Below are 18,761 nucleotides of genomic sequence, written 5' to 3'. Positions count from 1 at the left end.
ACATCCAAAAAAGGTATTTGGTTCTCCTTTTCCAATTACATTGGAAACAATGGTCACGAAAGCCTCAACCTTCCCATTAATTTTTTAAATACAAACGAAATTCGTTTTGTCATGGTCATCATGAATTTTAAAAATTGATTTTAAAAATAAAAAAATTAATATAAAAACAAAAGCAATAACGTAACAATATGTATATAAGTAAAAATAATCTTGTTAAAAACACATTAAATCGAACTATAAAGGAAGACTTCGATTCCGTTTTCCATTACAATTAAATACATTACGTACCAATAAATAAATTAAATAGAACACGTCCCACTGATATGTTTGCTGGAACGGAAATTGCACGTGTCCAATATAGAAATGCTGCCAGTTTATCCCGTAAATAATTAGGTACTCACATCGTTTTTTCGTTGTAAAACACCCGAAGGAAAACTGAATCGGCGCAATTTTAATTTCTCGTACGGTTTTAATTAGGAAAACAAACTGAATGTAAAAATAAAATAGTGGAGTTTAATGGTGTAATGCAAAAATGGGAAAACCTAGTGGGAAATTCGCAATATGTGAGTATAAATTTAATCCGACCTCTTTCAAATTGCTGTTTACAGATTTTCGCACTCCCACGGGATCTCCGTGTAACCGACAGTGATGTATTCTTCGTCTGAGAAATCAGTGCGCAAATATTTTCTTTGCCACTTTAAAATTATGTCGCGGCACATCCGGATTTAATTTGTGAATGGAAAAAAATGCGCGATTTGTTCAGATTACGGTTGGTTTGATTAAAAAAGTTTTTACACCAAATATTTTATTTAATTTACTAATAATATCTCCTATTTTGGGTAATAATTTTAAAATTAATTAAATAAAATTGAAATATTTTAAAAATTCCAAATTTATTTATAATTAAATAAACTTTGAAGGAAAATCAAATTATAATCCTCCTAGTGAAATTACAAGGGTGAAACTCATTAAACAGGCCTAAATTTAGCGAAATTCTTGTCAGTTTCAACCCAAAATCAACCGGATCTTAAAATCATCCCAAGTAAAAGCGAAACCACAACAGGACTTTTGTCAGTATTTCCCACATTTTACTCACCCGTTCTCCTCTTCATATTTATTCAAGGCGTCTTTACTTCAGTTCATATATCATCACTGGCGGAATTTATTCGCTGTCTGTACGACTTTTTTTCGTAATATTTGATTTCCCTTTTATACGGAGCAAGTGCGAATCAAGATTGCGCTTTGATCTTTCGCGACGTTTAAAATTAGGATTATTGAAACGCTCGACATTTTGTAATGAAAAATGTAATCGCGTTCTCGTTCCACGTCTTCTGGCTGAATGATTTTTATTGTATTGTGTGCAGTTTTTCGATTGTTTACTGAATTTATGTGAATACGATGGAAATTTAATTAAACTCCTTCAAAGAGGGAGATCAATATTTCACTTTTTCACATCTCTTGAATACATTTTTCTTGAATAATTATTGTTTAATTGTATTTTTGCATTACTTACTGATTTTGTATATCTTTGAATTTTATTAGTATTATTATCTTAAATTACTCAATCTCTGTTTTAATTTTGTTTTTTAAATATTATTATATTCTAATATATAAAATAATATATATTTTTAAAATTATTTTTTACTACTTCACATATTAGTTCCATATCTGTTATAGTTGTTCGGGTTTATGGTCAACGTTTGTTGGAATTATTTCCTAACGCTTCGCTAGCACGATGATTTGGTTCGTGTCACTTTGACATCTGATTGACAACTAAATGACAACTTAAACAATTGATGTTCTAGAAATTTCATTCTGTTCGTTGGCCATTCTTATTCTTCTATTCTTATCTTATTTTGTTGTGATATCCATTTGTCAAGGCAAGCAATTGTGTATCTTGGAATTTTATTTATTTAGAGTTTAGGTGTTTTGGAAACTGATCTAGTTTTTCTTGTCCATGTTTCCATATCACGAAAGTATCATCCACGTAACGATACCAAACAGAAGAAGTCTCAATCGCATTTCGTTCAAACTTTTTCATAAAGAAATTGGCGATCATTGGACTAAGAGGACTGCCCATTGCAAATCTTTCAGTCTGTTTGTAGAATTTGTTCCAAAAAAAAAATAGCTTTTAGTAAGGCACGTATGGAAAAGATGCACTATATCTGGAAGGAATATTTCTGATATCATGTTTAAGGAATCATTGACAGGAACTTTAGTTCTACATCGAAACTGACCAAAACAAAACAACAACATGAGTGGAATCTTTGAGAAAGGTTGGGGTGTTTCCAACACGAGGTTGTAGCAATCTGGTAAGATACTTAGCTAAGTTATATGTTGGTGACCCAGGAGTACTAACGATGGGTCGGAGTGGTACATTATCCTTATGTATTTTGATCATATAAGCGAGATGAAGCACTTCTTATTTGACTATATATAGTAATATAAATTAAATTCATTTATTTATTTATTTATAAATTTCTAATATTTCAATATTTACCATTTGTACAAGTTAAAAATTTATTGAATTTTTAAAATACTAAATACTATATTTAAATATTTTAGTATAATTACAAATTACCTGCATTGTTTGTTAATTAACATGAAGGTATTGTTTCGAGTATTGTTTTTCAATTCACATTGTTTACGTCAATTTTTTGTGTGAGCACATTTAAAATTTAATTAACACACAAACTCCAATTAATTTAAACCGTCGTGCCATAATTATTTTATTATAATTCCAATTTAACATAAACATGTAACATTCACAAAACACGGCATAACAAACCTGTAATTCAGGAATGGTATTCTGACGTTATAAAGAAAGGAAAGGTCCGGGAGTTGTAAAAGAGGAAAACAGGAAAACAGGGAACAGAGGAAATGTACGAATTGTATGGTCACTGTTTACAATATAATAAATGCGAAACATGCACATACATTTACAGTTTTTGTTTTGTCCCCGCAGGTGGGACAGGGGTAACCTTAAATATAACCTTATTTTTAATTAATCGGATGACAATTTAAAAAAATCACCTCGGTTAAAATGATACATTTTCTATTCGACATTCTACAGTCGACAGTATAGTGGTTAAAGTTCATGTACATTTTTGTGTATCAAATCTTGATGCACTTTCGGATCATACAAACAATTTTTCGCGGCAGTGCCGCTACATTCGTTCGTTTTATCTATTTATCTAACGTCTGTCGCATTTATAAAAGGGTAGAACTACTCAATATCCAGGCTAAAACCCGTATTTCATTTCTGACACCGAATCCAAAGCCGATTGATGTATTTCCTATATATAGGAACACATCACCGAGAAATATATAATTCCGATTTCAAGTAGATTTCGGGCTTAAGTCCCGGTTAATCCGTTACGTGATCGGTGTATCGGATGCGGTACGTGAACGAAAAATTGTCCGCCCAAAACCTACAGATTTCCGTTCTGAGTGAATCCACAATTTTAGTTATGTACTTATGGTTTATTAAAAGATAGATTTTTTCTTGTTTCACTATGTTTCACTCCTGTTCGTGTTCATTAGTATCAAAAGCAAGTGTTTTATTTCATGGCCGGCTTTTTATCATCTAGCAAATTACTTCTGCGAAGACCATAAGACGACACATTCTTTATGAAAATCCATTAGTCGGGCAATCAACGTGGAGGATAAAAAAGGATTTTAACGTGGCTCGACTTGACGCAATCCAGACTTGTTTATTTACTCCCTTGTAAAATATAACCGCTCGGGAAACATTTAGAGAAGACACTAAAAAATATCTTGTGTGCAGTGAATTCTATTCAAAATTTACATTCTGCTCAAATTAAATTCATGTATGGTAGAAGATAATTTGGTCTATAAAATCCTCAATTCAAACACGTAATGTGGGCCGAAAGTTGTAGTAAAATATTTTAAAATGAGATGTGCATTTTCGATTGACTTGAGAGCTTTTTACAGTTTTCATGCTTATCCTGAAACGTAAAATTGAACCACATTTCATTATTTTCTATAAAGTCACTTTTTAATGAATAACAATGTAAAGAAAACTTGCGAAAATTAAACTAAATCTTCTCTTTATATCAAACTTGAAAGATTTTGCTTTTGTTGCCGTGAGGTTTTTGTGTCCCTTTTAAAATCCTGACAAATCAATTAATTAGAAAAGTAACGTTTCAGCAGAAAGCATCCCGATAAATAAAGTTTGTTTCAGTTCCAATCACGCACGATATTATCACAAAAAGTGCTTTTTGTGACGGGCAATTTGACGTCTTTTAAAGTACTGACGTGATCTTTCGTCTTGATTCAGAAGCTTTTAGGGTAATTGGCCGCGTTTTTCACTCATCTTACCTGAAACGCAGAATTACACGGAACATAACAATCCAGTCCCATTGTAATAATTCCGCGGCACAATTTCGTTTTGCACATTTTGTTGGAAGAAACTTTTGAATAAATTCTCTTATTGTCCTTTTCAGACAGTTTTGGTGTACCATTTAACATTTCTTACAATCGAACAAAGAAGCACTTATTCAAATCGACAAAAAACGGACGGAAAATTCTGTACGATTTAAAAATCTTTAAATCCTTGTAATAAACTAGGATTATTGGTATTTTATTCAGGACATTAAAAACATTTTCGAGTCGTTAAATATTATCCAGAGACAATATTAAACGTAGAATTTTCAACAAGACAAAAAAGAGTATTCGGAAAACATTAATCAAGGTAAAAGCTCACTTTGCATAATCCTGAATTGTCACCGAACGTTTAATTGCTCTGAAAAAAGATTAAACGAGGAAAAAACTTTTAAAATTTATGAATGAAACGATTTCGCATTTCTACCGTATCCTATTAAATGATATGAATTATTGTATATTAATTAGAGGTATTTAGTGTGTCTGTTAGTGTGGTAATAATTTTTTAACAACCAGATGTAGATATTAATTTGTAAAATTGATTTTATTGTAAAATGCGACGTTTTATTGTGAACAATTCAGATTTACTTTTATTATCTACTATGAAGTGCCCGCAAGTAGACTATTACGTTTCATACATTGTCAACGTTTCCAGTCGTAAATTTTAAGTGTGCTGAAAAATTATGTCGTTAAATGTTCAACTCCAAATAGTTATCGGTGTGACACACAAGACATTATACTTCGAATAGTGCACTTGCATTTTACCGCCTATGAAACTGAATACAAAAAAAAAAACAATTTTGATAGTGCGTGAAAACTGAGATGGTTAATGGTGATCTTAATGAAGGAAACGTTTTCCTCCTGTATCAAATTGCCAATTAAATTTAATACTGACTAAATGAATCGTCTAATTCCTGCTACGTTTTCTGCGCAGCCAATTTTCCTCCCTAATTGTCGACAAAATTACATCAACTAATTGAGCTAATTATAAAGACATTATATTTAACACTCGGAATTTTCTTTTGTTGTAAGCCTTTAAAGACATTCCAAGCTTCAAATCCAAAAAAATCAAATTTCGTGTTTATTAGGAATTTGCATGAAAAAGGCATTTTCGGTAAAGGACTGCATAAATCACCGACTGAAATTTCAATTTGGTTAATCGATGAACAAACATTGGGAATACGAAATAAAAAATCACGCCATTTTCGACATCCCACAATCGACGCGTTGTGCATTATGAAAATTTCGTTAGAATCATACATATAAATCAATGTAAATTTGTGTCAATCTTATCCCTTAGCTCTTTTTTAATTCATGTCGATATAAAATAGATGTCTCAATTCTTTTTAATATTTAAAATTTCATTTTAACATACCTCATTATTTAAAGAAAAGTTTTTTATTGATTAATTCAAACCTTCACTTGCTAATTCGAACGAAAAAATCATCGCTACGTAACAAAGCGATGCGTTAATTCGAACTCATCGGCGTCAAACATACGACAATTCAAAGTTGCAGAGAGAAAGAGAGAGACAAGTTCAAACTTATATCATCGTGCACGAACTTTTGTTTATGTAATGATTAGTTTGACACACACTTTTTTACGAATTGGTTTGTTTAGTTAAGTTTCAGTTACTGTTACTCTTTCGTTGGTTGTATACAGATTAAATAAAAGTTTGTGTTAGTTATGAGTCTTTAAAAATATAAATGCTTCACGATTGCTGAAAATAAGAAATTAATCGAAAAAGTAGAGGGAAGTGAGAAGAAAAGTGGTATTGCACAAGAATTTAAGATTCCTCCGAGTACTCTCTCAACCATAATAAAGCACAAGGGGAAAATTTATGCTGCTAAAACTGCTGGCGTACGGAAAAGAACTACTAAAGGTGTATTTTCTCGTCTGGAAGAAAGTATGGTCATTTGGCTAAGACAGTGTAGGGAACAAAAAGTGTCTATTAGCTAAAACTTGTAAGGAGTTGTATGTAAATTGAAGACTTTGATTGAAAACTATGATGCCCGAGACATTTTTAATACTGATGAAACTGGCCTACTTTTCAATTGTTTATCGGACAAAACGCTGACTTTTAAAGATGAAAAATGTTATGGGGTTATTTTACTTGCAATAAATATGGACGGATCGGAAAACTTACAAAACTTAAACCCTTAGTGATAGGAAAAGCAATGAAACCGCGATGTTTCAAAGGAGTGAAATCATTGCCTACTGATTATTGTGCTAACAAAAAAGCTTGGATGACGACAGAACTTTTTAACAATTAGCTTTTAACAGTTAATGGGGACATTAAACGACAAAAGGGGAAAATTTTGCTCTTTTTACACAATTGCTCTGTCCACAACAGTCCCCTACATTGTCCAACATAGAACTCTACTTCTTTCCGCCCAATACAATTTCCAAATTGCAACCATTGGACCAAGGGATCATCAATAATTTTAAGTCGTTCTATCGAAAAAAAATTGTTAAGCTCGTTTTACAACCTCTCGACAACCAGCTAATTGCATATATCAGGGTTCTGACGGCTATTTTACTGATTGACAAGGCATGGAGAGCTGTATCATCACTAGCGATTCTCAGTTGATTCAAAAAATCCGGTTTCCTAAATGAAGATCAGGAAAATCTTCCAATAATTACGGATCATGAAGAAGCAGCAATAGAACCACTAGTTGACATCATCAATGCGAGTTTTTCTGACTTTGTTCAAGTGGATGAAGATGTTCCTGTCTCAGGTTCACTATCCGATGCTGAAATTTTATCTATAACAGATGCAAATGAAAAAAGCAACGATGAAGATGAGGACGATACATCAGAACCTTTGGCAGAGGTGTCAGTTAAGGAAGCAAGAGCCTCATTCGACACTTTACAAAGCTTCAATCTACAAAACTAAAGTGATAAAAAAGCATTACAGGCACTTTTTCTCTTAAAAAAAGTTATTGAGCGGTCTGAGCAGCAGCAATGTGCCTTGAAGCAAACCAATATAACAGAGTTTTTTCGAAAGATTAATTATTATTATTAAACAATAGCAGTTAATAAATAATTGATTATCAACACTCAATAATTATATCTTTTTTCTCAAAAATTTCGAACTATTTGATATATCAAACATTCGATAATTCATAATTTTATTTAAGTATTATGTATTCACATTTTAGAAAAGAAAAATTAAGATAACAATTTAGAATGTTAAAAAAGTTAAAATAAATTTTATCTAAAAATGAATGATTTAAGACAATTTTGTATATTCATTTAAATTTCTTAAATGTAAAATTTCAAATATTCTTTTTGTGGTATTTACTTTATCATTTTATCATTTTTCAATTTTTAATTTTTATTTATTTTATTAGCTAAAAAGTTGGGCTGTTTAAATTTTTATATTGTTTAAATTTTATTAGATTTAGAATTTTATTTATTTTTCAATATATTAAAATTTTAATTTAATAAAAAGCATTCGGCGAAAGAGAGCATATATCAACGATTGAAATTCCTATTTAGTTAATCGATCAACAAATATTGGAAAGCTCGGTTCCACCAACTTCAATTCGCGCTTTCGTACAACGTATTATGCAAATTTGCTCATACACACACAAATCTTTGTAAATGTGAGTTAATTTTCTTTTAATGAATTGAGCAAACAAGATTACCAAAATTTATGTATATCAATATTTCTTTGTGTGATTTAGTAAAGTATTTTATACAAAATATTTGTTCAGTATGAAATAAATGTATGATCTGTCAGAAAAGATTTATGTTCCTTTTTTGAATTTTTGAATATACATACAGTAAATGGTTATTTTTAAGACTATATACAAATAACATGTGACAAAACAAATGTTTTTATTGAAAAATAATTGTAATATTTTTACTATTAAATTATAATTATATTAAAAATATGCGACTTTTAACATACATATGTTTTCATATATACAAAATTAGTGCAATATCATTTTTAAAATTACATCGGTTACATCAACTTGAAAGTTTTTTGACCAGTGCACTTTAATTAAGGTTCAAAAGCTTTTACACTAATTGCCTTTTTATTAAATTCTGCATCACACCAATTTAACTCCATAACATGTAGAACCGTCCCAAAATAATAAATCACTATGAGTTTTATGTGCAATTAGAAAAAATCCCGGGTAATTTACAAGCAGTTTCTGCTTAGGAAAACGCCTGGAATTAAATGAGTTCTAGTGTTTACTTATTGCGGTGATTCGTTTAATCGGTCGACTTCTTAAGTGGCATTTTTACAGTCGTCCGATCTAAATTGATTGGATCCATCGTTTCGAATTTCAGGATTAAAATGACATAAACAAGCGGGAGATGCAGACCTGACAGACACAAATAAACATTTTTTATTAAATCTCGTTTAAAATCCATTTTTACATTGTCTTATTTATTGTACAATTCAAATTACAATACACGTGTATTTCACACAAACCTATCATGTTTAATGTCACAATGGGCTGTTGAACTTTTTGGCCGACCTTTAAGTAGACCTGTTGTCCCTCCAGACCAATAAAAAGGTTAATATAGTGGACTGTTTGTACAAATGAATGTATTATAATAAAAGAGGAAGTGTCTCAAAGGGACAATTTAGTGAACAAGTGGTTTTTATGTTTCATAAATATATTTGCCGCGTGCCGGATCCTAATTACGCCGGATGCTTAATTCCATGATTGATGTCTAACTTCTTGAGTTTGGCGGATTACAATTTTAAAAATGGACGGACTCTAATTAGCTTTCGGGCTGAAACGAACGAACGAACAAATTGAAACAAAATATAACAATTTGAACTTGTTTACATTGACGTAATTTTGTAAAATGAGATTCGTCTAACAAATATTTAATTTTAAACAAAATGCTTGTGGGTTGCTCATTTTTAATCTTAGGGCTCAACTACACCCACAAAAGTAAACATTTGTTCGAAGTAATCACTTTTCAATAACCGTCTAATGAAAACACAAAAGGCAGAAATTATCGGATTAGTTTGTTTTGAACGTTTCCGCGGCGGGATATAATAAATTGCGGACCCGAGTGTTTAACAGTCGAAATGCAATATGAATAATTATCAAGGGAACATTAAATAACGATTTGTTTACCCAGTTTCCGACATGTTTTTGTGTGCCCTCGAGCTGGCCCACTTCCAAACCATTTCCATACTAGTTTCCTCGTTAATGATCCAACAACCTTTTAACTTTTACTTACATGTTCCTGAACTATAGTTTTCAGCTGACGGACTCCGAATATGGCTTTCAATTTGTGCGATTGGTGATTATCTTTCGACCTTGACATTCAGGCTCAAACATCTATCAAGTTGTGAAGTTAACTATTTGAAAGACAAACTTCATTTTCAAATACTAAATGTACACTCACCGTATAATTAGCACTTACAGTCTATTATTATCTATTATGGTAGTTAAAATTAAGGGTTGTTTCTGTTTGCATTATTTTTACGGCCTTTTATGTAGCAGGTATAACAATAGACGATTTATTGTCTAAAACGCCGTGATAAACAGCTTGGTTATTCCATTAATACCTGTATTTATGATGAGTGTGAGTGCTAATTAACGATCGCGCAATTTGTAACAGTTTTCGACTCCTTTTTCAATGTTTGTTTAACTTCAAAGGGCCGTAGGGCCGTAAATAAAGTGCGGTGTTACTTGTCTGTGTTTTTATTAACGCGTAAATGTGTCGGATTTGAAAGTCAACCATGAAATTAATGGCGTCCGTTTCGGTTACGAACCAACTAGTGATATTTTGTTGCGATTTATTGTTTTCTTTACTTTTCCGCACAACGTCGATATCTTGATTTATTTATGATGCAAATATAAATAACCTTATAACCAACGCGTTCCTACAAAATAATCATTTTAAAATGGTTTCAGAAATCATGGACCAGTCGTCGAATTTGTCACAGAACATCGTTTTGTCGACGGTCGACCCGGAAAACAATTACACACCGTACGACCAACGTCCCGAAACCTACATCGTTCCAGTTCTGTTTTTCATCATATTTGTGGTCGGCGTTATAGGAAATGGAACCCTGGTCATAATTTTTATCCGGCACAGAGCCATGCGAAACGTCCCCAACACGTAAGATCAAATTTTATTTCTTTCAAACACATTCTTCGAAACACAATCTTCCACAACTAATACACTCAGTTTTATAAGTCCTATTTAACAGGTATGTAGCTTCAAAATGTTTTTTGTAGGGTGCATATACTCCAACTTTTAAAAACCATTAACATTGAATTATCTATCCATACATATCAATGTAAGGATAGAACACATTTTTTTCGCAACCCCAAGATTGTGATTGACAGACGTGGAGTTAATTATGCGACCGCATTCTTAACTTATTACCAAATTCCGTGACGGAATCTCGCATTCTCCGCCTAAGTAAAAATTCTCGAGGAGGGTAAATTGGTGACGACGTTGATTAATTTAATAACGGCGGTAAAAAAAACGTCGAGTTTGTCTCGTTAAAGTTTCACCGGAGAGAGATTGATTTTGATTTCGCATCCTCGGAATTGAAATGCAGTCGATAAACACTTTGTCGGAGTGACGGGGCTGTTTTTAAAAATTTTCCGTGCAAACTGACACTATCAAGTGTTAGAAAATTGTGTTGCGCTTGAGAGAACTGTCAGCCTTAACTTGAAATTAGGTCTTAGAAAACGAACAAAAATCAAAAGAATGTTTTTATGATTTGTTATTTACTCTAACATACACATCTAATATTTTCTTTTAGTGTTCTGTGTGGTTTGTAATTAATTTTTTAAATGAACTTCTGTCCTACATTAAATTATTTTGTAGAAATCTATAAAGAATTATCTTCAAACGTACAATGTTGTTATGTTTGAACTGTTTTAATATCACTATTGACATGTGTCATTTAAAATAAAAAACAAATATCATATCTATAGTTGTTCGGATCTATTGGTCGACGTTTGTTGGAATTATTTCCTGACGTTTCGCTAGCATGAGTAGCTAGCATCTTCAGAGCTCTGATTTGGTTCGTGTCACTTTGACATCTGATTGACAACTAAATGACAACTTAGACAACTGATGTTCTAGAAATTTCGTTCTGTTCGTTGGCCGTTCTTCTCTGCTTTAATAGGTTCTTGTTTCAACAATTTTACGAAAACTTTCACGAAACTAAAAACTAAAAACCGGGAAAAACCTAGGAGGACACAAAAAGTTCTTGGTTTGTTTATATTATCATATACACAAATTATTTATAAAATGTGTTCTATGTTTCAAATATGGACCGAAATGCGAAAATCATCAGATATATCTTAGGTTTGTTAGGAGTCACCAAACAGTAACATTATTATTGTTTTATTGTTTGTGACTCCTAGCAAACCTAAGATAACATATATCTGATTATTTACGAATTTAAATTCATATTTGAAGAAGAAAATACCTTTTACTAACAATTTGAGTTTATAAATCCAGCGTAAAACCCGAAGAGAACTTTTTTATTTTTTTTATTTCTACTATTATTTATATAATGTATATATGTATATATGTATATATATATATATATATATATATATATATATATATATATATATATATATATATATATATATATATATATATGTATATATATATATGTATATATATATATATATATATATATATATATATATATATATATATATATATATATACATTTTTGTACTAAAATGTTAGTTTTTTTTTTACAATTTTTGAAACTGGAAAAAGCTATTCTTTAAAAATTTATAGGGTTGCTTACGCAAATTGCGCTCTCGCTCAGATTCTATAGAAGTATATTTAGAGGTTCCAGTCCAATATCATCAAGCCCCGTTCCCCATTTACCATACATTCCTGACAATAAACCGGGATCGCAAAATTCACAACTTTCTCTATCCCGTAACGATTTCATCCAAATTCCATCAACATTTACACACCCCCGTTGTATCAAAGCGTAATTTTTACGTTACGAAAAAAATAAGCGATCGGACCAAAATTCCAATTTCTATAATCAGTTGTGGGGTCTTTGTTCGGTTTATTGGGCATGAATTTCGAATCAATAACGGTTGATGGATTTGTTAGGCTCGCAACCGTTTTGACATTGTTTGACTATTAATCCACTGCTCCCGACTTGTGTTTTTTTTTTTGATTAATTGCGTCCAAAATCGATCCTGCCTTCTTATTGTGTTTGGTAAACACATGGTGTAATTTTCAATCGCTGCAATAACGATTAGAATTTATCAACGGGTTGCAAGTGTGTTAATTAATTTGCATCTAGATAATGTTCAATGACGCGCTGAAAGCGAAGATTTCCGACATGGATTACACATGCAGTTAATATTGTTGGTCTCTGTTTTCAGTAATTAATTTATGTAATAGGAGTATTAAAATGTCAGTGGATAATTACATTTGAATACACTAACATCACTTTATTAAACTCTTGGCTTTATGAATTAACATTAAATAATATTTTAAATTTTCAAGTATGTTGTCTTTATATAAGTTTATTGTCGTTTGAATTTTTATAAACAACATTATTATATGAGAGTTATAAATTTTAGAGCTCTTATCTCTTTTATGACTAGTTGTAATATTGCTGAAATAAACGGTGTGCCTAAAGGGACAAGATAAAACAAAAAATTAAAACCCTCATTACTATAACATTTTTACACCAGTCCAAAAACACACATACACTTTAATTCCATATTTGTATATGCCATTTAAATGTTTAGTTTTGTTTCAGTAAAATTCATCAAAAATGACTAGATTGATGATGTTTTTAATTTTGATTTGAATCTGTATTCTGCAAAAAGAGAGCAAAATATCTAAAGTTGTTCGGATTTATTGTCGACGTTTGTTGAAATTATTTTCTAACGTTTCGCTAGTACGAGTGGCTAGCATCTTCAGAGGTTTGATTTGGTTCGTGTCACTTTGACATCTGATTGAAAACTAAATGACGTTCTTATCTGCTTAGCGATTTTGGTGTTCTTGAGCACTGGTGCCCATAATTTATTCAGCTTCAATGCTTCTTTTTTTCTGTTAAAATTGTTTCCGTATTTATGGATTTCAATTGCTTCCCTAATCATTCTCTTGTGATATCCGATTGTCGAGACAAGCAATTATGTATCTTGGAATTTTATCTTATGATTTTCAGTGCATGTTCAGCTACAGCAGACTTATCTGATTTTCCTAGGATGCAGTTTCGTTTGTGTTCCTTTTTTTTTTCCTGAACGGAATTCGGAGGCAAGTGTCCGATTCTCACGGACTAAAAACCACTCTCCATCGGGGACCAGCTCTAAAAGCTATAACCCAGAAGGGCAGATGGGAACTTATTCATTCAGACAGCCAAGAGGGAGGGCCTCTTGTATCTGTCTGGATAGTTCCGGGGGCGATAGTTCACCAAACCCGAGATTTCGGGGTTGGAGTGGGCAAGGACAGATGCACGGAGATTTCTGGCGAGAATCTTTGCAGAATCTGCCAGGGAAGTGATCTGGAGTTCTCTCGAACATAATATGGGATGCCCAGGGAATCCTGAGCAATCGCATATATGTTCCTTGAAGAAGGGGGAGACTATCTGCGGTACCCCAGATTGGGATCGCATAAGTGGCAATGGAGTGGATGATTGCGTTGAAGGTACGCAATTTTGTGGGAAAGGAAATCTTCTTACACTTGAAGAAAGATTTTAGGGAATTGTAGGCGGCAAGAATTTTGTTTCTCACAGCTTTAATATGGGCTGACCAGGAAAGTTTCCGGTCGATGATAACGCCAAGATACTTGGCTTGGGGGCTCCACTCAATGAAATGATCATTGATGTGGATTTTGGGGGGAGGACGTCGCTTATCCGAAAGGAATATTGCGACAGATTTGCTGGCGTTTATTTCTAAACGCCATTTAGAGTACCAATCCAGCACTTCGGGAAGGAAGCGCTGAATATAGTTTCGGGAGTATTGATACTGAGGTGTGTGGAAAATTAGGGCTACATCGTCTGCATAAGCGAGAAGAAAACAGAGTTTGGGCCAATCCATAGCACGAATACTCACTTCCCTGGTAATAAAATTACCAGATTTAGTGAGAATCGTTGGATTGTGATCGGAGGAGAGTTCAGGTGTTGTGGAAACTTCAACAACCTGAATGAGGCCATAGCACAAGAAGAGGCTAAGAATATCTGGCCTTTGGTTACGGGCATGTGGGAAATGGTTGGGAGAGTCGGGGGGCTCGATAGCGAAGTCGTGGTTGATGGAAAGTCGCTGGAGACGTCTTCCATTGGGATTTGTGCGGAGACAATTCCAAGCTTCGTGTTTCGAATTGAAATCACCAGCTAGAATGACTTCGCATCCCGGTTGGAATAACGAGGTGAGATGGAGATTTTTAATGTTTATGGTCGGAGGAACGTAAACAGAAAAGATACGGGTAAGTTTACCCGATTCGGGGGTAATTTCTAAACCAACTGCTTCACCCAGGAAGTCAGAGATATCTGCTTGCCTGTGATGAATAGAAGATTTAATGGTGTTTCTATCGAGACGATAGACAACAAAACCAGGCAGAAAGAGGTTTTTGGACGGGCAGAGATAGGTTTCTTGAAGACAGATCAAATCAATGTGATTGTCTTCAACGAATTGGGTCAATTCAAGGATTTTAGTGGTTACGCCATTGGCGTTCCAGGTCAGAATCTTCAGGGAGGGCTTAGTGTCCATTGGGAGGGCTGGGAAGCAGAGAATCGAACTTCTTGAAAAGTTCTAGGATGAGGGAGTTTTGCCGTTGGATTTCGGCCATTAGGGACTGGTAGTTGGGTTCGATTTGGGGTTGGGGGGTTTGGGAAGCAGGAATCTCCTGTTGGGAAGCAGGAGATTGTGCTGGGGAGGAGGTGGTAGCGGTTGCGGGAGGTGCACCCACTTTATTAGAGGCTTTTTGGGAGTAGGAAACTCCGGGGATGACAGGGGCAGAGGGGAGCTTGGGGACCGCAGTCTGGGGGGAGGAGGACTTGGACTTATTGTGGGTCGCCTTAGGACAACCCTTGTAGTAAGCCCTGTGTTCGCCAGAACAGTTGGCGCACTTGGGCTTAGATTTTCCGTCTGCAGATTTCTTGCAGACGGAGGTGGCATGCCTACGGGTGCAGAAGCCGCAAACCCAATGAGCATGGCAGTAATTTGTCGTGTGGCCGTACTGCTGGCAGCGGCCACACTGAGGAAGGGTGGAGGACGGTTTCTTTCTTTCAACCGTGACGCGGAGACCCGCCACGGTTGTCAGATCGAAAATTTTACGGGATTTATCATCCCGGGGGAGATGGACGGCCACGAGGGGCCAGAGGGTTGCGCCGCGGCGCATGCGATGCACATGCATCACGGGGAAGTCCAGAGAAAGAAGTTCATTACGAATATCTTCCTCCGAAACAGCTACATTCACCCCCCTGATGACGGCGACAAGAAGCTTGTCAGCCGGCAACTGGAAGGTGTTGTAGGGAATATCGTTCTCCTCTAGGATCCTCGTAAGGTTACGATGATCCCTGATGGAGGATGGGCAGATGCGTATGCCGTTCGCATTGTTGCGGGCGGTCTTGAAGGAGATGTTTTGTGACTTGATGGCATCCAAAACGGATGGCCATGCATTCACGTCACGGATTGGATGGGAACGGGGGAGTCTTTAGGGGAGGTTTTCTGGGCGGGCTGTCCAGAAGGGGGAGAAGGGGTGGTGTCCATTGCCGATGGAGGCAGCAGGGACGGGAAATCCTTTCGGGGGAGGCGTTTGGGACGGATTAGTCCACGGGGTGGACCAGGGGAGGGTGCGGGAGACTCATAGGAGGATTCAGAAGACAGATCCTCGTAAGGATCTGCCTCGGAGTCAGAAGAAGAAACAGGATTGCGAGCAATCCTGATCTTCTTGGGTTTGGAGGGTGGGGGGGTGTCACTTTTTGGCCTTTTTTGGGTGGAGGCTCCAGAATTCGGATTTTGAATTCTGGAGTTGGGGGCGGCACCGGGGGCGGCACCAGGGTTGGGGGCGGCAATGTTCGCATTGCGCGAATTGGAAGATTTGGGGTTGGGGCGGCACCGGGGGCGGCATTACTCGTTTTACGAGATTTGGGGTTGGGGGCGGCATTGGGGGCAGCACCAGATTTGGGGCTGGGGTGGCACCGGGGGCGGCACCGGGGGCGGGGGTGGTTGCCGGAGCGGCTGGGGGGCGGGGGTGATTGCCGAAGCGGCTGGGGGGCGGGGGAGGGAGTGGAGGCCTTGGCCTCCACCAGAGATCGCAAGGAGCCGAGCTCCTTAATCAGGGAAGCAATTTGCTTCTCCTGAAGGGAAATCTTGCCCTCCAGAGATGCAATGATCTCCTTCTGGGCTAAGATTATTTCCTTTTTCTTGGGCATCGCGAAGAAAGCCCAAGAAAGAAGGGTACCTGAAAATAAATACTAACAACTACTTATCATGCAAAGCGGACAGGTCGAAATAAAAGTCAAATTTGGTTTATTCAAATATTCAACATACATGCAATTAGAATTACAATGAATGCCAAATGGTTTTATGTTTCAGAGATCGAGAAAACGTGCATGCACTCACCCTCGTCTCGAAGCACAGTGTTTGTGTTCCTTAATCGTAGTCCCTATTGAACGTTTTGTGATATCAGGTATGCGGTACATCCCAGAAGCTGGTTGATGGTCTCTCCTATGTTTGGCAGATTTGAGACTGTGTGGAATCTTCCTTGTTGGTATAAAAACATGTTATAATTTAATAAAATTTTTCCAATTTTATGGGTAACTATATATATATATATATATATATATATATATATATATAGCTTTTCTCCCATATATCGATTGGTGTGTGTAAGTTTTCGGTAAATGTTCACCCACTTTTTCTACTAGGACATCTAAAAAGGTATTTAGTTTTCCTTTTCCAATTCCATTGTGAATTTGATATTGTTATGTTGAGAGTTTAGGTGTTTTAGAAACTGATCTAGTTTTTCTTGACCATGTTTCCATATCACAAAAGTATCATCCACGTAACGATGCCAAACAGAAGGTTTGTGTTTGGAAGTCTCAATCGCTTTTTGCTCAAACTTTTCAATAAACAAATTGGCGATCACTGGACTAAGAGGACTGTCCATTGCTAATCCTTCAATCTGTGACACGAACCAAATCAGACCTCTGAAAATGTCAGCCACTCATGCTAGCGAAACGTTAGGAAATAATTCCAACAAACGTCGACCGAACAGCTATAGATAAGGAAACAATGGTCACGAAAGCCTCAACCTTTACATTACAACTATGTAATGAAATGTTTCACTGGGTAAATTCAGTTTATGTTTAGAAAACATCATCATCAAACATCAAGATTTAAATGTTTTAAAACTTGCAAAGGTTAGAAAAACTTGATATCTTGGATTAGGAAATTGAAATTGTTAAAGAAAGTTTATGAATGTAAAGTATCTCGGTTTCCAACGTTTTGAAACTTATACAAACAACTTAACTACAACAATTTTGTATAATTTCCCTCAGTCACAAAACTTTTTAACTATGTAGAATTTTAAATGTTTTTGAAGAAGCTAAAATTAATAGGAATAGAAATAGATTAAAATCATAGTAATTGATTTTTCTGTTCCTTACCAATATAATATATGGTAGGTAGTCTGTTTTATTATTCATAAATAAATCAGAATATTATAGTATAACATTTCCAAAATCAAATCAAGATGGGAATCTTGAAATGAAATTGGGGATTGTTTGACCACGTTCGTGTTTCGGTTGCAGCTACATATTCTCGCTGGCGTTGGCCGACTTGCTGGTGATAATAACATGCGTTCCCTTCACATCCATCCTCTACACGGTGGAGTATTGGCCCTGGGGCGTTGTGGTCTGCAAAGTTTCTGAGACGGCCAAGGACATCAGCATCGGCGTCTCCGTGTTCACCCTGACCGCCCTTTCGGCCGAAAGATACTGTGCCATCGTGAATCCCTTAAGAAGGTTGCAAGTGAGTGAATCCTGATCGGTTGTTTTGCATGTAATGAATATTTTAAACGATGTTTTACGCCGTTCAATTTAATCTCCCCTGACCGGAAACGAAACGAACGAATTGATACAATGAAGCGTTGATTGTAGATAATGGCGTAGGAGTTTTTGATATAGCTGAGGAGTGTGTTATTAAAGACGGAGATAAAATAAGATTTTCCCGATGTAAGAATAAATTGAAAGCATCCCTCAATACGTCGACCAATAAAACGTGTCAATGGGAGTTAGATGGGGAATTATGGATTAGAAATGCTATTGACTTATTCATAAATAAGATCCCGATAGAATTCCAAGATGTAATGTATTTGCTGAAAACGTATTCGACTTCTTAGGATTTTCTTTGAAATAGAAA

At 35.2% G+C, this 18,761-nt stretch overlaps 1 protein-coding gene across 1 annotated transcript in view; it reads left to right on the top strand.

Annotated features, from left to right (window-relative positions):
* Positions 1-501: 501 nt before the first annotated feature.
* Positions 502-18,761, top strand: part of LOC109608538 (neuropeptide CCHamide-2 receptor) — a 28,999-nt gene continuing 10,739 nt past the window's right edge. Inside the window, exons 1-3 of the mRNA XM_049961514.1 lie at positions 502-563; positions 10,299-10,506; positions 18,152-18,371. Of these exons, the coding sequence (XP_049817471.1) occupies positions 10,304-10,506; positions 18,152-18,371 (423 nt within the window). The 5' untranslated portion in view covers positions 502-563; positions 10,299-10,303. The remainder of the gene's footprint in view (positions 564-10,298; positions 10,507-18,151; positions 18,372-18,761) is intronic.

This window comes from Aethina tumida, chromosome 1, assembly GCF_024364675.1.
Source record: "Aethina tumida isolate Nest 87 chromosome 1, icAetTumi1.1, whole genome shotgun sequence".
NCBI classification, from domain to species: domain Eukaryota; kingdom Metazoa; phylum Arthropoda; class Insecta; order Coleoptera; family Nitidulidae; genus Aethina; species Aethina tumida.
The sequence above is the reverse complement of the archived record's forward strand: the minus strand, read 5'-3'. Positions and strand labels throughout refer to the sequence as shown.